This window comes from Vigna unguiculata, chromosome 2 (assembly GCF_037176805.1).
Source record: "Vigna unguiculata cultivar grain cowpea cultivar isolate G323 ecotype 2 chromosome 2, ASM3717680v1, whole genome shotgun sequence".
NCBI lineage: Eukaryota > Viridiplantae > Streptophyta > Magnoliopsida > Fabales > Fabaceae > Vigna > Vigna unguiculata.
The window spans coordinates 33,772,993-33,798,419 of record NC_140793.1 but is presented as its reverse complement, the minus strand read 5'-3'; the positions used below and the strand labels follow the sequence as shown (position 1 = coordinate 33,798,419).

The window sequence follows — 25,427 nt, the reverse complement described above, 5'->3', positions numbered from 1 at the left end:
TAATCAAAACAATTTGACTTGAATTATAATTTTACAAAAATACAATTAAAATATAAACTTAACTTTACTAAATATTATTATCAAAATAATAGTGTCTTGTATTATTTTTTTTTAGATAAAATTTGGTATATCTCTAAGAAGACGGAACTGTAATACTTAATTAATGTATCTTTTTAGATTGAATTAGATAGGACCAAATTTTATATTATAAGACTATGCTCTTTAATATGACATGAATGAAAAGAGGAGATTGATTCATTTTGGACATAACACAATATTTTATTATTTTATTGAGTCATTATGTAATTCAACCTACCCCTGAATTATAAGAGCCACAAGCAATTCCTATAAATAACTTAGATTGGTTATATTAATTTAGTGATTAAATATACACATATTATTATATTAGTTTATTTTTTCTGTAATTTTTTTTTAAATATATGTCCTAATCATAAAGCACTTATCCACAAGATGTCAAAATTAGAAAGTAAAAGAAAGTGATTAATAAGGAATACACCTGTTAGGCACGAGTCCACCACCTCACATCATATATCATATATGTTTCAATCTCCTTATATATCACAATCACAAGCCAATTTCAATATTTATTTATTTTATTTATTCTTTTATTTACTTTTGAATTTTAAATTAACTTAATTACATGTGTGAACAAAATTTGCAAGAAAGTGAGAAACTATCATTTGCATTGTGTTGTGTTGACAAAAAAATTACACTTGTGAATAAAAATAAGTAATTATTTACATATACATATTGTAATGCTAATTAGCTAAAAATCAGTGGAAAAATATATGATGACATTTAAAAAATAATAAAAATTAATTTTTTACGTCAATTATAATTAGAAATAATAGTATAAAAAGTCAATTGGATATCTAACTTTATTTAATCCCGAGGTAGAAAATTTATTTATTGCAAAACTCAACATTCCCGCTCTCACTTCTTTATTTCGTAGCACATTTTTTCAATCCATAGAAAAATAAATAGGCAATTAGGATAATGCTAACACAAAAACATATATGCATATTTTATCACTAAAATTGCAGATAGTTATATTAGAACAAATTTCGAATATTATTTGTATTTTATTGAGTTGTACTCTTTAGTAACTACTAAACTAAACACTCTAACTTAGAAAATCATATTCTCAAAAAATGAATTAAAATTTACATTTTCTCTATTTGAAAGCATTTGCACAAATTATCTTATTATATCACTTTGTTTTCTAATTTGTTTGATTAAAAATTATTTTATTAATTTATAGCGGTGATCTTTTGTCCTCTTGTCCATAGATTTATTAAGAAAAATCTATCAAACATTTGTGTGGAAGAAAAAAAAGTGTTTTGCATTATAGCATGGGTGTACATGGCTTATTATTTATAAATTTTTATGTTCATAAAAAAAATAATAATTTAACTTTAATAAAATATGTAGAAATGAAAAAATTCCATGAAAAAATAAAATTATTATTTTTTTAATGAGGTTATGGGGTGGAAAGAAGACGAAATAGTTTAAAAATAAGAAAGTGCTAATGACAATAAATGAAGTTGATATTGATATTGCATATAAAATTTGTTGGTTATGCCTAATTGAGTTTTTTTTTTTCTAATATACCAATGTCTTATTTTTCTATTTTATTACACGACAACCAACTTGTTCGGTGTTCACCGCAAAAATTTATTTCGACAGACTCATTTTATAATACTTTTTAATAACTTTCTTACTTATTTTCTATATTTATAAATATTAAGTTTCATTTCATTTACTTATTTTTATATACATTTGTGTGTTAGTTTATTGCAAAAGAAAAATACGTGTTTAAGTTTTTCGTTTTTAATGCATCTAAATTTTCCAATCAAAAGGGAGAATTTTTCTCTCTATTTTTTAAAATAAGTTTATCCTAACATATTAAAAATATTTATTTCATCAAAAAATATATTTTAGAAAATGAAACAAACTCAATATAATAAATAATTGATGAATTTCATAAAATTTATATCAAACATTAAATTTGTTTGTTTTTCTTATTTGTCTCTATAAAATATTATAGAAGTGTATTTTTCTTTAATAAATATTAATAAGAAAATAATTATAAGACGTTATTAATATTTAAGATCAATTTAATGTTAATAACATTTTTTTAAAAGTTGAATAGAATCAATCAAATAGATTATTTCATTATTGTTGTCATTATACTAGAAATATATCGTGCTGTATTAGATAACTTGGAGGAAATAATGGTGATGAGAGATAGCTAATCATATCTCTTGTTGTTTTAAAGTTTGGAGACAAATTTGTTTTAAATAACTAGGAAATTTGTTTTAAGTTTGTGTTAATCTTAGCATTGGTAAAAAGACCTTATAAATAATTTTGTGATATATAAATAAATAAATAAGTGTAATATTTTTCCAATTATAATAAATACAATTTTATTTTGGACCTAAGTTAGTATATAAGTAACTTTTCATTTATACCAAACATTATTTCTTTTATTAATTACGTATATATCATGAAATATAATCATTATTTAAATTTTTACGTTATTAGTTAAAATTAAATAAATTATTTTCATTTATTTTGAAATGATTGGAGGTACCATTATATATATTATAAATAAATTTGTATTAATATTTGTGAACAAATAAAGAGTATGGTGGTCCTTTTGTTGGTCCAACACTTCAATTACTCAGTAGTGGGGCTGACACATTCAAATGGATTTACTTGGCGGCTTCTCTTTTAATATAGATTATTTTTGAAAAAAATAATATAATTTAGCTAAAATTTTAAATTATTAGCCCATCAAATAAAAATTATTTGGTGTAAATAGTCATTAAAATAATTTATAGATTATATATATATATATATATATATATATATATATATATATATATACTTGATTTTTCTTCTTTTGAAAGACTACACTAATACTTGTTAGATACTTATACATTTAAATTACTATTAAATCAAAGCTTTTGTTACTTTTTAAAGATTGAATTATAGGATAAGAATAAAAGATCACAATCTCAAAAAAGTATTAATAATCTAGTGTATCAAAATATGAATGATTAAAAAAATTCGATCATAATAAGATTGAGTTAGGATTAGATAGTGTCTACTAAAATATTTAGAGATTGTAATCCAAAAGAGATTTCAAAAAAGGCGAGAATGAAGATTAAACATGCTAAAATAATAAAGATATTCCTTAGGAAAAGTTACAAAAACATGTTTTCAACCACAGTTTATTTTTTATTTCTTAAATATTGACGAAAAATTATAAAATTTTGTGAGCCCAATTTTTTTTATCTAACTAGATTTCCTTTTTAATTTTTATAAATTTTAATCAATAATAGATGCAACATTGGATAGTGTGTAATCAATTAATACACTCTTGGATTATATATAAGTTCTAACGTTTTGGTTAGAACATATAGCATACTTAGCTTAATAAAGCTATTAATCAAATAAGTTAAGAGATAACCTCATGAATAGGTGAAATACTCCCTCATAATTCAATTTAAAGAAAAAAAATATTAGTTAAAGTTCTTAATTTCGTTACACTTTTATCTTTAAAAGACATTATTATGTTTTTTTTTTTAATTTGATCAGCATCTGGATTTTAAAACAACTGATTGATTGAATTCTGGTATTGTGTGATTAACCAATATTAACTTTGACAGTGAAATGGAATTGCTCGTATTGCATGTATCTAACTCACTTATCACCAATAACACCATAAAGCACATTTTCTTACTTACTACACTCTCACAAACATTCCCATAGCTAAATCACCCATTTTAACATACAGAAAATAATATTTTTCATTACTAAAAAATATTTGAGAATATTTATTTTGTCGTTATCAAAATTTAATATCTGGCAAGTTCATCTAAAAATGTTCATTTTTAGTATCTTGGAAGATTAAAACCACTGTCACTTCTGACAGACACAGAAAGTAGAGTATTAGTATAAATTTTAAAATGGTTCTCTTTTAACGTGGACTACCATGTTTCAGTGTGATGTTTTCTCTCCTAAATTCTATGACAATATATATTATTCTGTGTCAGATGGCACCCATGATCATTCATAGAAAACATCAACGTCGTGACCGAACCGAATCCTAAAATAAAAGAATCAATTTCACGGAACAACGTTGATGATGTCATTGATTGATGTGTTGGTATGGTGAAGAGAGGTGAGTGACTGATTCACACACACATGCACATTCATTGGTTCCTTCTTTTTCTCTGCATATTTCCTTACCAACACAATAAACTACTATTTTTATTGTCTTTCAAATTTTCAATCTCTCAATTCACTTATCACCGATATGTATCTTCATTATATAATATAATTTTATAATATATAAATAGGTATAAATCTTATATTATAAATCGATTTTGTAGAATTATGTTGGAAGTTCCACGTTGAGATAAGGTCATTTACAATATATAAGTGGGTGCAATCCTCACACCTTACAAGCTAATTTTGTGGAGTTGAGTTAGGCTTAAAAACTCACTTCTAACATAGTATCAGAGCCAAGTTAGAGTCTATCCTAACGAATTTTTTTGGACATGGTGATTCACTTGCTATCTCGGGTCACTAACGGATCATCCAACCTAATAATGATACCAGTAGTGTTAATTTCTTATATTTGATTATATCTCTCGGTAATCCTCTCTCGAAAGATTCATATATAAATAGATATCCATTACTATCATTGTTAATTAGCATTAGTGTTATAGGAGCTTAAATAGTCGCATATCAGAAAAATTTGATGTGAGGGCACTGCTTTTTTGGTTTTCTTTCTGATTCTGCAGATTCCATCACACAAACTTTCTCTGCCATGTGTATGAGAGTTGGATAATTAAGTAGTTAGTGCACTAAACATCAGCGCATGCTTGCCCAATCATGTAAACTTGTATTTGATGTACAACACATAATCATATCTTATTCCTGTAATTAGATGTATAATCAACAATGGTTGGGTATTAATTAATTGTGGAAACATACCTTCCCATAGCCACTCCTCTTTAAAATCTCATATTCTTTAACATTTTTGCTTCACTTATCTTCACTTTTCATATGTACTTTAAAAACGTCTTTCGTCTTAATTTATCTTCAAATGCCATTCCATATGTATTTAATTATTACACAAATTTTCAAAACTCATAACAGCAATGCAAGATTTCTTAAATAGTTTAAACTTTAATCTTCAAGTTGGTTTAAGATATGAGGATATACCAACAATGGGATGCAGATAAAAATTTAAAATTTAAAAGGAACTTATTTATATATATTTTTGCAAATTGAGAACGCTAGTTTTCACCTTCTTCTTCATTTCTTTCCCTTCCTTAATTGGTTTTCTAAGAGTACAACCCAGGTACGAAGTAGAGTGGAGCAAAGGGTAAGTGTTCTTTATCGTACGTCTCCCTTCAAAACTTTAAATTGTTCATCAAAGAAAAACATTTGAGAAAAACTAATGCATCAGTTTTGTTCTTTTCCGAAATTAGGTTAAGGGTGTTGTTTTGTTTAGATTTTTAAACTTTAATCGATTACGGAAAATTGGTGGTTTACCTCCAACATTTCATTTTCAACCATTCAGTTCTTACCTCTTCAAATCATTTCAATATAAGGGAATTTAGAGTATGTCTCATTAGAACTTTAGAAGCTAGAACTATATTATTTTTCTCCTAAAAATTGTTTTTTTTTTTCGTATGAGAAATTGTGGATGAAGTGAATTAACTTGTTCTGAATATGCAGTGTTTTGTACTTGAAATTGTGGGCGGTTTGATTCAGTGTAAGTATTTGGTGCAAGCTAATTGGATAAGTTGATCTAGGTGAACATATTTTGATGTTTGGGTGCGAAGGAATTGAGCACCAAAAATTTAAAAACTTTGAGGTAAATTAATCATGTAAGGTCTTGAGAGTTTTTTAATGTTAGTGTTAAAATGATGTGTGAATTGCAAAACTTTGTACGAAAATTTGAATACAATTTAAGCTAATTATTGAATTGACTAAGTTGGAATTGGATTGAATTGAAAATTTACTGAAAACTTGTATTCAAATCAAATTTGTTGAGACTATTGAAATTTTGGGTTATGTTTGAATTATGGGTCAATAGTGATTTTAATTGTTAGAAATGAAAATTTGACTTGCTTCCTCTTCTTCGGTGTACATCTAAAATACCACAATGTTATACCCTCCTCGATGATATAATATGTTTGTAATATATAAATAATGTCAAACTCCATAATTCTAAAAAAACATTAGAGAAAATAAAATTTAAAAAAATAAAATTGATCATAAAATAAAAAATAAATACGTATAACTTATTTATGCACTTTGCATCTTTTATTTGTTTTCAGATTTATGTCTTGAATTAACTCTTAGGTCTTAGAACTACCCTAAAATTATATTATTCAACAATTTTACTAGTGCAATCCATGAGAAATTAATTAACTAAAACTATATTAAAAATGGACTATTGATGATGAATTTGGATTCTCTCAATTAAGAAAGGAATTGCAATAACGACAGTAACACCAAATGTCACACTTTAAGTTGCTTTCACCTTCTCCCATTACTTGAAAAAGGAAAAGTAATAATGCGCGATTTAGATAAAAAGTAATTTCACTTCACTAAATATTTGATTTTTCTTTTTTCTTGAGAAATATTTTATAAAATTCCCATCGTTTCAATTTTTCAAAATTGTAGTAATTAAATAAGTTATTTTAGTGAATAATACATTAAATTTATTTAAAAGTTGAACTCCCTAAAAAATTTCCATCTTAAAAAACAATAAGCGAATTTTAAACAAGTGATAATTATGTCGTAATTGAAGACCTAAATTTAGGCACTAGCATAGATGATAGATAACCCACAAACTACTTATCAATTATGTTACTTTATCAATTGACAATAATCGCACTTTTTTTTTTTTTACACTTGTATCTAAAACGTGATATATGTCTTATTTGTGTTACTTATTTCTAAGAAACTTTGTTTAATTACTTCGATAGATACAAATAGATTTTTCTTCCTCTTATACTCTATATATTTAGAAATTATATTTTTCTATTTTTTTATTGTTTGTGTATATAATTAGAGATGGATAAGAAAGAGAATAAAGAATTTTTTTTCCTATTCAAAGGATAAATATTTGGTATTAATTAATATTATCAGATTAATATTAAAATAATAGATTTAAGCTTAAGTCATTTTTATAAAATATGTTCTCACTTATATACACAAAAGCTGTGACTGATGAATGAAGAGGAAAATTTAAGATCTAAAACTTGTATCCAAAAGAGGAAGAAGGAGTATCTCAAACGCTTCAAATTTAGCTAAATGCAAGTAAGCAAAACTTTCTTTAGTCTTATTTTTGCTAGTGTTTTATTTTTATTTTCTCTAGATTTAAGAATATAAATACTTTTATTTTTATTCACAATTGAAATTTGAGAAACATGGGAATTATAATCTCTTTGTTTTCTTACATCATTTAACGTTTGTGCAAGGAACCTGTCCTAAATAATGTACTCTTTTAGAATTATTAGTTATTGTGAATCATCTATTATTTATTAATTAAATTTGCGAAAAATAATAATAAAGCTGATACAAGAACAAATATTTCCCATCCAATCCCATATTATTAAAGCCATATGATTTTGAATTCCTCTGAACAGCAAAAGAAGTTATTGCGTACAAGGTTGAACCACTATTCGGTCATGGTGCCACCATTTATGAAATAACATCTTTATAAGCAATTTCAGAAAAACAAATATAATCTTTTGCCTTTTCTAGTTCCAAACATTTCTTATCTGTCCAGACAATTTTTTCAGTAAAACTTTCTGAACAAAAAGCAATAGAAAAAATACACAAAATGAAAACTAATTTAGCACAAGCTAATTCGTTGAAACTTTAATATAATTTATCTAAATTTTTAGTTTTAATCTTTATAAATTTAAGAAGAAACTTATTCACTTTTTTTTTAACTTGTTGGAAGGTCCAAGTCAATTAGAGATAAGATCAATTCACAATATATATATAAGTAGGTATAATTCTCATATTACAAGTCGATTTTATGGTGTCGAGTTGAATTTAAAGTTCATTTTTTAACATGATATCAGAGAGTCACGTTAAAGTCTATTCTAACGATATTGCTTGGTTGGACATTATGTTCCACCCAATATCGAATTGCTAACGAATTATCCATTAATTTCTAGTCTCACGCACGACTTAAAACTCACTTCTTAATATAAATTCTTAAACAGAATTTAAATAGGTTTATATATATATATATATATATATATATATATATATATATATAATGTGGAAAGGATACGTAAAAACCTTACATGGAGTTAGAAAGAACCTACCCAGTGATTTTGGTTTAAATTAAGAGTGATTGAATGGAAATGACCCTTAATAAAAAGGAAAGGACAAAATTAATGAATAAGCAAAGCACTACATTTTGCTTTCTCTCAATAATCCTCTGTTTTCCAATATTCATTATCCTCACTTAGGATTTTCCACTATATTAGGTTGCCTAATAAATCTGTTTCGTAAATAGATGCTTCAATTATGAAAAAATAAATAAATAAAAAGCACTAAAACTGCACTTTCACGTTCTTTTTTTAATCTTAAAATCTTAATGCATATATAGTAACGATGTTGGCAATGAAACCTAAATGTAGCAGTTTCTTTTTAGACCTTTCTGTCAAACACATAACACTTTTGAGAGAGTCTCAAAAAAAAAACAAAAAAGAAAACAAAAATGGACACTTGGATTTCCAACACCATTACCTCATCTCAACATTACCTTCAATTATTTATGTCTTCAATAAATTATTAGTCACCAAAATAAGAGATGTTTAGGTTGGAATTATTACATACTTTCCATATTATTTTCTCCAACCCTAAAATAATTTCATGCTATTAACGTTAATATTCTATTAACTCTTTACATTACAACCTTAACAAACATGCATGTTACATGTGCATAATTGATATAACATATCTCTAAATTCACTTTCATAGAATGAAGCTAAATCATAAAGAGAGGACTCCTTAAGTTTTAATGTGGATATATATTTATTTTTTCTTTCCATATGCACTTCATGGGAAAGGTTCAGAGATTAATCTATCCCAATGTCAATTACAAGTTTGTTTATGATTGTGTTATGGATAGATTTAAGAAAGAAAATTTTCAGATTACATAGTTTTTTATGTATTTTTTAGATTGCACAATTCAAAAATTAAAATAATTTTCGTATTATACAATTTAAAAATTATTTTTTAATAACAAGGTTAGAATTTTGATATTTATGAAAGTACAAAAAGATAAATCCTTTTACTGTTCAGTTTTCCATTATGCGAACATTGAACCCAATAAGCCCATGAAAATATGGGCTTTTGTAAGAGCCCTTGAACATTCTACATTATTGCTTAATATAGAAATTATATATATATATATATATATATATATATATATATATATATATAACTTAAAATCAATGTCAATACTAAATTTTAACTTAGTTAAGAAAAAGTATAATAAACAAATTGAGAGACACTATTAATGTCTCAATAGTTAAACATATGTAATTTTAACTAAAAAATAGTATTATTAAATAAATTAACCATTATTTTTAATAGTAATAAGTTAAGTAATTAAAATTTTTATAAATGATAACATTATTGTGAAAATGGTTTTAACTCACACTAACTACTATAAAATTTTATTTTCTTGTATAAATATATGGTGAAATAAATAAATAGTTGGAAATGCTAATTCATGAAGTCATTAAATCTAATTATATTAGAGTTTTATTGTTGTCAATTAATGAAAAGTTTAGTATATTTTTTTTCATTTGCCTGAGTTCATTGTAAATGATTCATGCGAGTTTAGTTTATAAAAGGTGATAGATAAGCAAAATAATGATTACAATTAATACTTAAATAATTTATCTTCTCAATATAAATTTATTATGAATAGAGTAAATAATTAGTAACATAATATATAAATAAATTATATAAGGTTCAACAAATATTAATATATATATATATATATATATTAATATTTATCTAGTCATAATTAATTTATTTATATATATTAAAAGAGGAGGGTTGTCATATTTTTGTGTTCTTGTTTCTTATTTTACTCTTTAAATGACATTTTTTAAAAATCAATTATACTAATTTTACATTATAAGTCCATTTTTTTCTAAATTTACTTTTTTTTTTAAATTTAACTATTTTTTCAAATTTAATTATATTTTATTATAAAAAATATTTATGATAAAATTGTAACATTTAATTATGTTTCATTATATAAAAGGTGTACATTTCTGGTGTTTTACCAACAATTTATTTAGTTTACAATAAAAAATAAATTTAAATATTACTTAATTAATATATATATATATATATTAATTAAGTAATATATATATAATATTAAAGTAATATTAATTTTTTTTTCATAAAGTGATTGCAAACTAATAAAGAGTTAGTAACATAATTAGAAACCATTAAATTTGGTTATATACAATATTTTATTGTAATGAGTTAAAAAATTATACGTTTTTCTATATTTTATGAGATCATTAATTTAAATTAATTTAAATGTATATGATCATAAATTAATTTTGTTTAATTTAAATAAGTGAATGATGTATTATATGTTCTATTCTATTAATAGTAAAGGATGGACCGCGCAGTTTTGTTTCATGAAAAACATCAGATAAATACACACTATTTTTCTTTTCTAAGACGTGGTTTTGTTTCATATAAAGTAATGGATACATATCATATAATAATTATTATAAGTAATGTTTAAATTTATTTTCTTTATATAAAGTTATTGTGAAATAAATAAACAGTCAGTATCTTAGTACATAAATCATTAATAAAGGTTCAACTTTAAGTATGTTTCTCAGTTTGAGGAGGACCATTCATTTGAATATGACTAAAAATTGATTGTTGAATTGGACAATTTTGTTTTAAAGTAAGTGAATGATAAATGCAATTTTGTTTATTCTAAAGTAACGGATGGACTACACAGTTTTGTTTTATGGAAAGTAACTGACTGATCACACTGTTCTCTTTCCTGGTAAGTGTCTGATAGAGCACACAGTTTTGTTTTGTGAGAAGTAATTAATCAGACAGTTTTATCTCATACAAAATATCAGATAAATCACGCAATTTAGTTTAATAATAAATGACTGATGGACTACACAATTTTGTTTTATGAAAAATTACCTATTGTCCACATAATCTTTGTATCTTCAATATTAAAACAACTTACAATATTCCTTTGAATAAATGTTTGTTTTTCAAGTATAAAGAAAAAAAAGTGTGTGAGATTATTTATTAAGAACTTTTTCACCTACAAAGTAAAAAATATCAAATAAAACTGATGTTAATGATTCATCATCTTCTTATTTTATAAAAGATCGAGAGAATAAACGTAATGTAACAAAAAAGATGTAATTGGCCTTTGCTGAATCACTTTCTCAAGTGTATCATTTGTTTGAAAAATTTTGATAAAATAATAAAATGTCAAATTTCAATATACAATTCTAATTTGATTCCTTATGCAGATAAATATGCACGATGACTGTCGGTTATACTTATTTAGTTTGGAAAAAGTAAGATAATATGCATAGTAAAAAATAGTGATATAATTCAAGGTCTTGGAAAAAAATTATGTGAAATGAATTGGATAAATATAAAACTGAATTAAATTTTAAAAGCAGTTTGGAAAAAATAAACTAAATCATTAAGAGGTTTAAAAGAAATTAAATTCAAATAATTGTAGAAAAAAAATTAATAAACACAATGAATTTAATCTTTTAAGTTATAGTGAAACACATAAACTTCATAAAATTGTGTTCCTCTTCAATATCACACACAGCATGAGAAGATTGAAAGATCCAGAATATTATTATATCTTAATCCATTCACAAATAAACTTTATATTATCGTGTTCCTCTTGATTTTTTTTTAATTTCTTAATTTAATTAAAATTTATTGTTTATGGACTCATCCCAAGAAAAAAAAAACATTTTTAAGATGCAAGTGATGTCTCATTCCATGTTTTATAATTTAATGTCAAATAGAAATAATTTCGTAGAAATTATTTTCAATAACTTTATATTAAAATGAGAATTTCAAGTTTTGAAAAAAAAATATATATATATATATATATATATAAAAGATTTTCTCTTTTGTATCCGTATTTAAAATATTAATTTTATTTTTTAAAATATAATTATTTAATATATTTTTAAAAATTAATTGTTATTTTTATAATTTTACTTTTTATATTTATCAACAATTATTCTTTCATCTTTTTTTATATATTTTATTTTATTTTTAATAAATATAATTTTATTTTATATTAACTTAATAATATTATATTATCATCATTTATTAATATAATATAATGTATATTTAAAAAATCATATACGTAAACATGACAGTGCTGTGTACACTAATATATATATATATATATATATATATATATATATATATATTTGTAAAACTTGAAAATTCTAATGTCCATTTTTGTTTTAATTTAGAGTAATCCAATCAAGAGTTTGTCTTTTGTTTTATACATATACCTAATTTTAGAAATATAAAGCGCCAACTTTTATTGAAAAAATAGAAACATTATCATCTTAATTCTTAACGGACGGGAAATTAGGAAAGAGTAAAGAAAAGATTGGGGTGGAGAAGGCGAAGAAAGGGTCAAGACGATTTCATCTTTGAAGCGCTGAAAATAAGGTAGCCTTGTCCATTTTTCGATCCCTAATCTCTATAGTGCTTTTCGTTATTATGGAATGTTCTGTGTCGCTCTTTTTTTTTCACGTGAATATAGGTTCATCTTGTAATCAGCAACTCTTTTCGAGATGTTGATCGCCAACTGCAACAAACGAATTGCAAGAAAATTAGATTCGTTGCAAGATTATATGATACTGAATTTATTCTTTATTGATATTGATCCCGTGGAATCGAACCAGTTCATTACACTTTTAGTTTCAAGAGATAAAAAGGCCACTAAGAATAGTAATTGTAATAATTAATCATGGTTGATTGAATAATCCTTCTGGTGTTTCGGGTTTATGAATTCTTTGGTAGTTGACAGGAAGAATCAGAATGGGTATTTTCTGTTTTGGGTGTGTGAGTATCAAGTGAATCCTTCTTCAAGAAATCAGATCTATGTTGGCTTAGAAGATCGAAGATAGACATAAAACCGAGAATACAAAAATGAAGTTAGAATGCACACCTAGTGTTCTGTAAGCATCCACCCAGTGTTTGGTTGTGTTAGACAATCTTTTGGCTAACCCTTCTGACTGAATTAGCAATTACCGTTCATTTGCCTTTATAGATAATTAGTGCAATGGAAGAAGACTTTGAATGCCAACTGAAAATGTTGAAAGGAATCTGACTTGTTGTTTCTTGTCATCTCATTCGGCCTCCTAGAGGTTGTCTCCCCTAGTTAGGCCAGAGTTTCTTAGTTGTAGGATATTCAAGGTACCCTTCCGAGTCAAGGACCACTTGGAATGTAGGCTCCAAGAGCCCATCCTTGCCTTATGCAAGAACTCTCTGTGTGTTTCATTATTCTATCTTCAACACCCGTCTACCAAACTTTAGGTAAGCCTTGGTTCCCTGTGTTGAACATGCTATCTGATCATCTGTATTGTCAAACCACTCAAAGTACTCCATGAAATGGAAACTAGCCAATCAGAGAAAATTGAATAATCAAGTAACACAGAATGTGGAACCTATCTTCACCTTCTTGATAACTCACCGGTTTTATGGATGTCTCTAAACTATTCAAATTAGACAGCTTCGTCATTTGTCACTATTCTTAGCCTTAACCTACCCTCATTTGTTGCTAATTCACGCCATTACTTACTTTGTCAGTGGCGTGACTGTCACTAAATTCTCTTTATTGGTAGTTCTATATCTGCTGCATGTACTTCCTTGGTTACGTTCGTAACTGTTCAATGTGTTGGGGGTTTATCATACTAGGGGAATGGCCCTGAAAGTAGTATCTGAACGTTGCATTCACTTTCAATATGCTGCTGTAATGTTTTTTCTTGTGGCTCTTCTGGAAATATTTCAAGGAAAAGGGTGATATTGATCATATGTCATTCAAAATTACTAGCATTTTTTTACATTTGTGTGTTGTATTAATTTCATTGGATGCCATGTTTTAGTTCTGATGATACTTATCTAAATGATTTTCATTTACTCCATAAACTCATTTTTAATACTTATTTACCATATGATTCGTGTATGAGAATGAGATTAAGATATAATAGAAAACTGGGTTTCTCCAGCAATGCACACAAAGACAATAAACACATGCAATGGTTTCAATCCCCTTATTAGTATCACTGACAAAAGAAAAAGAAAAGTGGTAATAATAATGATTGTAATTGATTAGGCAGAATGAAACAAGCGGTATTATGTTGGGAATATCCGATTTTTTGGATCCTCAAAACAAATTTGGACTTGTAGGAAATATCAGAAAGTTATATGGATTGCAAATCACCGAGCAAGAAGGCATCTGAGGAGCTGGCACGTGAGTTACTCATTGCTATCTCTGATTCTTTACCTGATAAAATTCTGGATTCAGATATTGTGCCTGAAAGCGAGGAAGCAGATGGCTTTGCAAGACCAAATGTTGATTGGGATGACAAATTTAGGTCTGAATTGATTTCAATCTCCTATGTTGAATCTCCCGATGTCAAAATCTGAAAAAACTTAAGAGGAGTATAGACTGTAATATATGCTACACTATTATGTTTTGAATTTCTGCTGTACCGAATGTTATAAATTGGTTAAGGCTATACTATGTGGACTATCTTCAATCACCTGTTTTTACCAGTCACACATGCCTGGTTCTGTAGTCTGTTATGTTTATGTTAATGGAAAATTCAATCTGGAGAAGTGACACTAAAATCTTGGGTTCTGCTACGGTTGGGGGATGTGGATGACAATTTTGAGTATGCGTTAAGAATTTTTCTTTTTTTGGCTAAGTAATGGTAAAATGGGGAGACATCTCTATTTGTAAATTTGAAAACAAAATTTGCCAAGATAAAATGAGATCGAATTGAGTTTTTATTCCATTTGAGACCTTTTACGTAATTTTGGAAACAATAAAAACTTCAATGTATTTTTGGTTCTTCACTTAATGTGCATGAGTTCAATTTTTTTTTCCCTTCAGTGAAAAATATAAGCAAATGTAGCTTATAATTTGTTTAGACAAGGAATTTAAGAGGGTGATTTATCTTTCAAAGAATTTAAAATGTTATAATTAAACACATTGTTTAGATAAAGACTTTTAAACATTGAAATTTTAAAATTTAATGAAAGTAATCGAGTTATTTACAATTAGAAATTTTTAATTTTACAAAAAAACAAGAATCTAAAAGGTGTCATGTTTTCATATTTATTATCATTATTATTGTAAGAGTTATTTGTTACTTAAATTGTTAAAAAAAATGTTTTTTTATTGTAATATTGCTATTTACTGCTTAATATTAGTCAGGTTTTATTAATTAATGATGAGACCTTAACTGAATAATTTCTATTAATAGGAATAAGTAAGAAAATAGACGATTGATTAAATTTTATTTTTGATAACTCAACTGATTTATCAAAGAAACTGAGTTACAAAATTTTGTAGTTATATTGCAAATATCGCGATAATTACACCTCGTCTTCAATTGTATAATCGTCAACTCTGTAACACTTTTGCAAATTATTCTGAGAAATTGAATTCAGAGCACATCTCCTTAATTCAATTTAATAAAATTTTAAAAATATATTAGTACTTTGAACGAGTACTTTAATTTGGTTTCTTCGTATGAATGAACCAATCAAGTAAGGTAACCCAAAGCATTGAACTGACACCGTCCCGCGACTTCCTGCAAGAGTTTATCAGTAAAAAAATTATGAATAAAATATTTTTAATATACCTCATTTTTCAACATTATTAGTCAATTCTGTAATATTATTTAACCAGCTGCTTCCGAATCGTATGCAAATTAAACACATAAATTTAAGGATGTCATAGTTTCACACTCTTATTATTTTTACTAATTTATGTTTTAATTCAATATTTATTATTATTTATAGAATGTGTATTGTCAAAATAGTTTTTTCCATTATTAAGTTAATAACACAACTCCCCCATCTCCATTTCATTTCCAACACTATATAGTTAAGTGGCACAAATAACTTCTCAAGAAATCACGGATACGTATACGAGTAGAAAATGAAAAATTTGTTCCAAGAGAAAGAAATTCATACTTTGGTATAAATTTTGAAGAAAGAAACTTATGAGAATAAATAAACTTAAAATGTACAATTATATATAAATGGTTATACGCGTGGAGCATTGAACTAAACTTGTTGTTCACTTCAAATTGAGTAATATTGGAGCATTTTAGTGAAAATACAACGTCATATCAACCAACCTGTTGCCACCTTGCAGACACAAGGGCGTTATTCAATCAAACATAAACAAAAACATGGTAAGAAAGTTTATGCGAATCATAGAATCTGTCAAACTTCACAGGTTTACGAACTACAATTTCTTCCCTGATTTTGATATGTTCCTACATTTTGAACTCAAACACAATAGTATCATTTAACTATATATTCTATAAGGTGACACCTAATTCACCATATAAAGTAGGCAAGTCGTTTCTTTATACATTGGAGTATAACACAATTAATGCTAATTAACCAATTAAGTAAATAATTAATTCTAGAGTTGGGTCCCAAAGATCTTTGCTTAAATTTTCACTCAAATAACTAGCCTTCATTAGTCAAATATTAATCCCATCACACCACGAACATATCAATCACCAATACCTAGTTTTTCAACAAAGAGAGGGAGTACGGAAAGGTGATCTGTTCACACATATAAGCCCTTTTTTCACTTATAAAAGTACCTTATCAAATTTATATAACCAGTATAACTTGTCAAAGAGGTATTTATGAAAGAGTAAAAAGTTTATGTATTAGATGTGTAAAACCTTTTAATAATCAGTATATAAACGGATTAATAGTTGACAATACATATATAAATGAGTTGATTTCTCTCAAAATCTTTATAAATACCGCTCAACAATTTTGGACTTTGCATGTGACTAACCAGCATGGTGTTTCTGCATTCTTTGTGGTTCATCCTAATTGCAGCTTTGTTGGGTGGATATGCATTTGTCTTTGGATTTCTTTGGAGAGTGAATGAATGGTACTATGTTTCAAGGGTGGAAAGAAACATTCAACACCGTCTTCCACCTGGTCATCTGGGTTGGCCTTTTTTGGGGAACATGTTCACCTTCTTCAAAGCTTTCAAATCTGATCCTGATTCCTTTATCTATGATCTTGTTTTCAGGTATATCTTTTCTCTTCACTCCACACTTTACTTAAAGAATGAATCCACAGTGAAAATGTTCGTTGCGAATCTAAATGTGAATATAAGTCTTGTAATGAAACATTATATAAAAATTATAAGGATGTTTACTCATGAATTCATTCCCATAATGTTTTGGATCAGATATGGCAGGACTGGTATGTACAGAACATTCTTATTTGGAAGCCCTAGCATCATCGTTTGCACGCCAGAGACATGTCGTAGGATTCTCACAGACGATGAACAACTGAAGCTTGGATACCCTGCTTCCACCACCACCCTCTTTGGAAAGAGATCGTTCCATGGCATCTCAAACGAGGAACACAAGCGTCTTCGTCGCTTAACCACCTCTCCCATAACTGGCCACGAGGCATTGTCCATGTACGTAGCTCTCATAGAAGATGCTTCTGTCAAAGTGCTGGAAGAGTTGTCTTCCAAGAGCACCCCTTCTGAGTTCCTCACAGAGCTGAGAAAGTTCGCTTTTAATATCATCACCACCATTTTCATGGGCTCCGATGTTCACCATGTGGATCTTGGCTTCATCGAAAACTTGTACAGAGATTTTAGTCGTGGAATTAAGTCACTGCCTATCAATGTCCCAGGCTTTGCTTTCTATAAAGCAGTCAAGGTTAGTTATTATTTTAAACCTAGACCACATCCTTAATTAATGAAAGTCAGGAACAACGTTAGTTAATTAAGTAATTTCTTGTGAAACTTGTAATTCTATGATGTTGTGTCGGTTTTAATATTTAATGTATGCGTGTTCAGGCACGAAAGAAGTTGACGAAGTTGCTGCAAGGTGTGGTGGAGTTAAAGAGAAGGAGCAATGGTAGAAAAAGAAAGACGAAAAGGGATATGATGGATTCATTGATGGAAGTGAAAGATGAAGAGGGTAAGCAGCTGGGGGATGAAGACATTATCGACTTGCTTCTGGTGTTCTTGTTAGCTGGTCACGAAAGTTCTGCTCATGGAATATTGTGGACCATCATCTACCTCACACAACACTCGAATTTCTTCGAAAGGGCTAAGGTATCAGTGTCTGCATAAAATTTTCTCTCTCAATCTACCTTTTCTTAGCTTCATTTTTGTATACTGTTTATGAGGGTTCTTTTTTTTTTTTTACTAACAAAACTTTGCACCTTCCAGAAAGAACAAGAAGAGATCATGCAAGCAAGACCCTCCACCCAGAAAGGGCTGAACCTGAAGGAAATTAAGCAAATGGAATATCTTTCAAAGGTATATAGATTTATGAGGGTCTTGAACCATTAAGATGAAAAAATGAAGCTGTTTTGAGAAAACTGTGTTCTGATAGGTTATCGATGAGATGCTGCGAAAAACATCTATCTCGTTTGCGAACTTCAGACAGGCAAAGGTGGACCTCAGCATCAATGGTTAGTTTACAGTTATTTGATCAGTGCTTCTTACAACATTTGATAATTTTTGTTCATTACAATACCTTAGCATTTACGAAAAAATGAAAAATTTTGCAGGTTTTACCATACCCAAAGGTTGGAAAGTTCTGGTTTGGAACCGAGGGGTGCACATGGACCCTGGAACTTACAACAATCCAAAGGATTTCGATCCTTCCAGATGGGAAGTATGTGTAATTAACTTTGCAAAAAATGTTCTTTCACTCGTTCTTGAACATTGAGTTTGATTTGAAGAACAGAAGATGATGATATGTTACTTGTGGTAAAATTATGTATTGTGCAGAATCACACAGCAAGAGCAGGTTCTTTTGTTCCATTTGGATTAGGAAGCAGATTTTGTCCTGGGAGTGACTTGGCCAAACTTGAGATCACCATTTTCCTCCATCATTTTCTTCTTAACTACAGGTTTCATCTACTTTTGAATTTTTTTTGAATTTTTTTGGTCTTAGAAGGTTAATTAGTCAAAGGAAGCATTGTTTTTATATTATTTTGTGAAGAAAGGTTTTCAATCTGATTGGTCTTAAACATTTGAATGTTGCAGGATGGAGAGAGTGAACCCAGATTGTCCAATCACTTATCTACCATTGCCAAGACCCTTAGATAACTGCTCTGCCAGAATTATAAAACTCACATAAATCATAGGATACATAAAAGTAAAAAAATTTAGAGAGTCATTTGATCAAATCAAAGTTTAAGATGCGACACTTGCAGAAGTTGCAAATAGTTTTGCAGAGCTTATACGCGAAAAGAATGTAATAGTTATGATAATTTTAGAAAATAAAATGAGTAACTTATTTATTTTTTTATTGGAGATTCCTTTGGTTTGAAAAAAGAAAAAGTTGTGTAATTTTCGCTTTGGGCAGTGGAAAAATAGGGAGAGAAAAAGAAGAAAAAGGCTTTGGTTTTTCTTTTTGGAACAAATTTCGGTAATTACAATTTCTGTAGTTTTTATAATTATAATTTAATATGTTCATATCATCCTTCTTTATATTTCCAAGTGTACTATAGTATTCCATTTTAGCAAATTTATGCTATCTGATCCTTATACCATAACCATGTAATTTAATTTTACAAAAAATAATAAATCACTGATCGTGCAGGAAAATAGTCATAACTTAAATCCTTAAAATTTCTCTGATATATTTATCTGTATCGGTCTTTATTTTATACCAATATTTAAAGCCAGTCTACTTTCTTTTGTCATTGTTTTACACCTGGGCACGAAGATAATTTTAAATATTTTACCTGGTTTTGTAAAATAAAAAGAAGGTCTAGTTTGTAATTTCCTGCGTAAATTTGGGATAATATTAATAATGGATATTTAAAAAAGATCTTTAAAAAATAAGTTGATTTCAAGGATCTAAAAGTTTATAATTTATGATTATTGCCCTCTTTCACCTTGTTTACTCTTTTTCTCCAACTATTTAAAATATTAATTATCATAAAATTATTTTCAACCAAATTGACCATTCAAAAACTAATAATGATTTTTATCCATAATTAAAATTTTACAAATCCTTTAGTAGATAATAACATTTTATTAAGAGCTTGATAAAAATAATTGTTTTGATCTCTTTCACAAAAGGAAAATCATAATAAGGACGTGTCAAATCAAATACAGTTGAAAGAAAAACACCTTATAAAAGACATAAAGAAAAATATCAATTATTTTATATTAATTCTTCTCTTTGATAGATAAGATTTAAATTATGTTATATTATCAAAGATCTCACAAACAAAATTATTTTATTATTATAGCTTATTTTAGAACTTTTCGAATTTTAGCTGTGATTATCTTTTATTTGTTTCATCAACCAAGACACCAATCACTCTTTTGATACAATTTTTTTCTCACAAATTCTATATATTCAATTTTTAAGAGTTTAGCATAATTCAATTCTTTCATATATATATATATATATATATATATATATATATATATATATATATATAATAAGGTATAAGAATCAATCAATATCTGGAATTCAATATTACTGTGCTTAATTTGATGGAGTAAGAAAGTTTGTTGGAACTATTTTTTTCTGAAATCAATTTTACATCATTTTAATAAAGTTAGTCTATAAAGTTATGTAAAACTTAAAATCAACTTTTTCTAATATGATATTATAGAACTTTAGTAAATTTAGTCGAGTTAAGGTGTAACTTGTAAGGTTACATTACATCATACCCGCAAATGTCAAACATAAAAATATTTGGCCACAAGAAAACATAAACATACAGCCACAGCTCTTTTTGCTTCAAACAGAACGTGTTCTTTCAAATGATGCATCAATGTTAATTACTTTTCTATTAAAGTAATACCTATTTCTTTAAAAAACAGGTTTATTATTATGACAAGATCATAACGCAGACACAGTGAAGTGTCGGAGGCAGAAGAGAATAGCAGAGAAAGGAAAACTGAAAAGAAACAGTTCTATTGCAGATTGAAAAAATTGTTCAGAAGACAATAAGATGATAAAAACATGAACATACAAGTGCAGGAGCCAAATCAAACTTCAATGACTACCACCTTCTTCCTCACAATGTTTTGTGTATTCCTTTGGACCCAACAACGAATCCAACTCCGAAGGATCACTTGGCTTTACTTTGATTATCCATCCATCTTCGTACGGGCTTGAGTTCACCTTAATTAAGTGCCAAAAATGCAAAAAGTAAGTATAATTAAGCTTCTCATTACAACAAAAACCCAAAATCATCACTGCAATTCAAATCACACAACAATGGTAGAAAGAAAGAGGGTTATCACCAGGCCAGGCTTTTCTTTGAGCTTTTTGTTGACCTCGACAATCTCCCCGGAGATTGGTGAATTTATATCACTTGATGCTTTCACACTTTCAACAGCTCCAAACCCAGAATTCTTTGACACTGAAACACCTGGTTCTGGCAGCTCCAAATACACAACCTCTCCAAGATGGTCCTGCAATTAATTATTACACAGCTTCAGCCTTCACTTCACTTTCAGTTCTAGTTATAGTTTAATTCAACACCCTTGCACAAACAACTGCTCAAGTTTTCTGTTAAATTGTAAGAAACAGAGTTTTCTAAACACAAGCAAATTGTAAGATAACACTATCCTACAAACCTCGATGTTTGCAAGCAGAAAACAAATAAAAAACGATAATTTAGTGTTATCTGATTAAGGGGTGGAAGGAACGAACCTGGGCATGGTCAGTGATACCAATGGTGGCGACTGAGCCTTCATGCTTGACCCACTCGTGTGATTCCGCGTACTTAAATCCATCCAAGACTGTGAAAGAAGGAAAAAGAAGTTGTGAAATGAGGTGAATGGAGATATGAATGTGGAGAAAGAAGTGTAAATAAAAAAAATACCAGTAGATAAGCATCTGGAGAAAGAAAAAGGAGGAAGAAGATGGGGTCTGGAGGCAGAAGAGAGTTTGAGTGCATTGGCAGTAGAAGAAGCCCACATCCTTAGCGCCATTAGAGACAGAGATTGAGGTTGTGTTGTTGTCTCTGTTTCTGTTTATGTTGTAGGAGATATTATAATATTATGACTCAAACAGTGCATGCAACTCTTCATATATTATCTTCGATGAATGGTGGGCAACGAAAGCCTCATCCTCTTTATGCATCAACCATTCTCTTTCCACTACTCTTATTAACCTTCAAATTAAATCAAACCTAACCCAGATTCATACTCTATTCTTTATTTTTAGGGTTTTTTTTATGTTACTTATAATTATATTATTTTACTTTTTTATTTTATTTTTCAAATAATATTGTTATGTAATAAGACAATTAGGGGGAACATGTGGAAATTTTGTAAAACATAATATCTTTTAAGAAAATATATTTATTTTACTATATTAAGGCATGTGTGCCATTATCGGATTAAAAAGCCTAACTGAATCCTTCTATATTTGCAACCACTGAAAAATTAAAGAACTGTACAAAGCTGAAAGTCTTGTAGATAAAAGTAAAGTTAGCCTCACACTTTCTTGGTCTTTCTGAGTCGGCTCACTTGGCCCAAACCATCTTGGGCCTTTTCTTTTTTGCACGCTCCTACTTTTCATGTGCAGCCCAATGAAGTTGGTTAAAAGATTAATCTTCCTCGTAGCCTCCAGGCCTGAGATGTATGTCTTCCTGCACCCCAATATTTTCTTCCTGCACCGATAGTCTTATAACTGGCTCAGTTATCCCTTCTAAAAAATTTGAACTTCTATGTTGATTTTCAAAATCAAAATATGAATTTACTTTACTGATTATAACTCGAGATGTAATTATATTCCGAATGTATTCTAAATTTTAATTACAAATTGTAGAATTCCAGATGTAATCTACATTTCAGATTTTACAAAATGTGTGGAATTGATATTTTTGAATTTTGGGATTGTGTAATCCGAAATATTTATGAATTTTACGATTTGAAATTATAATTAAAACACAAAAAATCTTAAACTATCCTTTTTTATTAAATGTAGCAAAGGTATAATTGAAATTTTAGAAAGTATGGGGTGGAGGAAGAAAACATGAGGCTGCAAGTAGAAAACCCCCTCCTTGCCTCGTTATTATCCTTATCAATGTGTTGGGTCATAAATGGATTCAAGGAAGGAATGAAGTGTTATAAATAGCACAATTCAAAAATTATTTTTTATTTTCAGACTCTATAAATTAACAAAGTTAATTTTTTTATAAAAAAACTTTCAAATTATTTTTCTTTATTTTCAGATTGTGTAATTATAAAGATACTTCCAAATTACATAATTCCAATCCTTCTCTTATAAAGAATTATTTTTGAATTGTGAAATTCAGAAAAAAAAAAATTCTGGAAAAGAAAAAATTCCGAACTGCACAATCTAAAAGTAAAATAAGTTTTCAAATTACACAATTCATTAGTTAAAAATATTTCCAAATTGTATAGTCCCACTTTTTAATAATAAAATGGAAATTTTCACATTTATGAGAGTGCTAAAAGGAAATATGAGGGTGCTCAAAGAAATCCCCAAAAGTTTATGCTCCACTCTATCACAGGCCTACAGGACTCTTAAAGAACTCAAAAATATAAATTTTTCTTCATGTCTATTATTTGTCAACTCTACTTATTTATTGGATATTTCGAATCCTTCGGATTTTTTCTATTTATTTTTCTCTATTATGTTTTCAAACGACATTTATATTGATACTATAAGTACTTTAAAAATCCTTTTAATATATTTTAAAATATTGACCATAAGTATTTATCCAAAGACATAACATAAGAATAATACAGAAAAACATAAGAGATAATTCAAATTCAGATACTTTCTACAATCCGCTTAGTCAATAAAGACATTTTATAGTTTTTACAAACTATTAAGTTTTTATTGATCTCTGTTAAATATTAGGAATATGTATAGCTTTTAGTAAGATAAGTTTGGTATATAAATATAGATTTAAAATTATTATAATGAAAATAAATCTGATATATATATAATCTTATTTTAAAAATGTAATTACATTAATTCTTTTATTGATATATAAAAGATTACAGTAATACTTTTTATATTACACACAAACCCGACAAGGATGACGTCAAAGTCGGAAATGGTGGACCTAAGTTTCAGCAACTCTGTCAAAGGTCGTTGACCAACTGATACATGTCCTGGACCCATGTCTCCAAATAAATTCGCCTATTCACAATTTTTTAATTTCTGCACTTTAACTCTAATTTTTAAATGTTTAGAAATGAAATAAATTTATTAGAAAATGTTACATAATAAAATAATCATATTATTTTTAAACACTCAAAAAATTTAAATTTTGATGTCAAAAATATTTGGTATTAAAATTTATTATTTTTACAATAATTTCGTGAGACATGTGTATAAATTTAAGAAGATAATTTATTAAATTATTTAATTTGTATGAACTATTTTATTGGCTAAAGCAGAATCACGCTCAGAGTAGTTGACATCATTGTCCACGAGTTCTTAACTTCATTGAAAGTTTTCACAAACAATGAGAAATGATACGAATTTTGCAACGTGTCAATCGCTCACATCCTCAACCATTCTTAAGTCGAGAACCAAATGTAAGAGAAAGTGCTCTGTTAGAAATCTCACACGTATTGTGTTGCGATAACACCAAAATATTAAATGTTAAATAATAGACTATTACTAATTATGACAAAATAATGAAAATATAATTATAATATACATAGTGTGGGTACTGTAGCGAGCGAGGATCAAGAATTTTCAACGGAACATGGCATAGGATATCATATTCGGTATCACGTTGACATATGGTTTCTTCCCACTAAACTTGGATTTAGAAATTTGGCCACCAAATTTTTAAAATTAGTTATTATATTTCTATTTTTATTATAGATTTTATTTCAATATTTAAAAAAAAAGTAAAAGTTCATAGCAGTGGCGTGACTTTGAATCATGCTTCTCGTCGTTTAGCTTCATGCGTCCGTCCAACCAACAAACTCTTTGACTTGCAGAGATGAGAAAGAGACAGATCTTGATATTATTATATGACAACATGTTTATTTTAGAAGTGTAGAAAATATATTTTTAATATTT

General features: G+C 27.7%; 2 protein-coding genes and 2 long non-coding RNA genes across 4 annotated transcripts; 3 read left to right on the top strand and 1 right to left on the bottom strand.

Moving 5' to 3' along the window:
- The first annotated feature begins 5,331 nt into the window (after nt 1–5,331).
- LOC146888521 (uncharacterized) lies at nt 5,332–6,121 on the top strand. The gene is made up of 2 exons (XR_014987329.1): nt 5,332–5,422; nt 5,779–6,121. It is a non-coding gene; the product is annotated as an uncharacterized LOC146888521 (long non-coding RNA).
- Nucleotides 6,122–12,664: 6,543 nt separating this feature from the next.
- Nucleotides 12,665–14,900, top strand: LOC114168370 (uncharacterized). The gene is made up of 2 exons (XR_003600666.2): nt 12,665–12,801; nt 14,545–14,900. It is a non-coding gene; the product is annotated as an uncharacterized LOC114168370 (long non-coding RNA).
- Nucleotides 14,901–17,180: 2,280 nt separating this feature from the next.
- Nucleotides 17,181–20,384, top strand: LOC114174667 (7,8-epoxymelianol synthase CYP88A154-like). The gene is made up of 8 exons (XM_028059494.2): nt 17,181–17,434; nt 17,597–18,080; nt 18,221–18,481; nt 18,599–18,688; nt 18,765–18,843; nt 18,943–19,049; nt 19,166–19,287; nt 19,424–20,384. The coding sequence occupies exons 1-8, from the start codon at nt 17,196–17,198 to the stop codon at nt 19,515–19,517; spliced, it is 1,476 nt and encodes a 491-aa protein (XP_027915295.1). The 5' UTR covers nt 17,181–17,195; the 3' UTR covers nt 19,518–20,384.
- A 917-nt stretch (nt 20,385–21,301) lies between these two features.
- LOC114173111 (Single hybrid motif superfamily protein) lies at nt 21,302–22,516 on the bottom strand. The gene is made up of 4 exons (XM_028057335.2): nt 22,234–22,516; nt 22,062–22,150; nt 21,650–21,820; nt 21,302–21,527 (listed from the first exon to the last, which is right to left on the bottom strand). Exons 1-4 carry the CDS (start codon nt 22,340–22,342, stop codon nt 21,399–21,401), a joined length of 498 nt encoding a protein of 165 aa, XP_027913136.1. The 5' UTR covers nt 22,343–22,516; the 3' UTR covers nt 21,302–21,398.
- Nucleotides 22,517–25,427: the final 2,911 nt, after the last annotated feature.

Bases quoted from the DNA above. Each gene is read 5' to 3' on its own strand.
- LOC114174667 (XM_028059494.2), top strand. From the start codon at position 17,196: ATGGTGTTTCTGCATTCTTTGTGGTTCATCCTAATTGCAGCTTTGTTG. The intron at 18,482-18,598 runs GTATCAGTGTCT...TGCACCTTCCAG, and splicing joins ATTTCTTCGAAAGGGCTAAG to AAAGAACAAGAAGAGATCAT. The intron at 18,689-18,764 runs GTATATAGATTT...GTGTTCTGATAG, and splicing joins AAATGGAATATCTTTCAAAG to GTTATCGATGAGATGCTGCG.
- LOC114173111 (XM_028057335.2), bottom strand. From the start codon at position 22,342: ATGGCGCTAAGGATGTGGGCTTCTTCTACTGCCAATGCACTCAAACTC. The intron at 21,821-22,061 runs GTTCGTTCCTTC...AATTAATTGCAG, and splicing joins GTATCACTGACCATGCCCAG to GACCATCTTGGAGAGGTTGT. The intron at 21,528-21,649 runs GTGATAACCCTC...CACTTAATTAAG, and splicing joins TCAAAGAAAAGCCTGGCCTG to GTGAACTCAAGCCCGTACGA.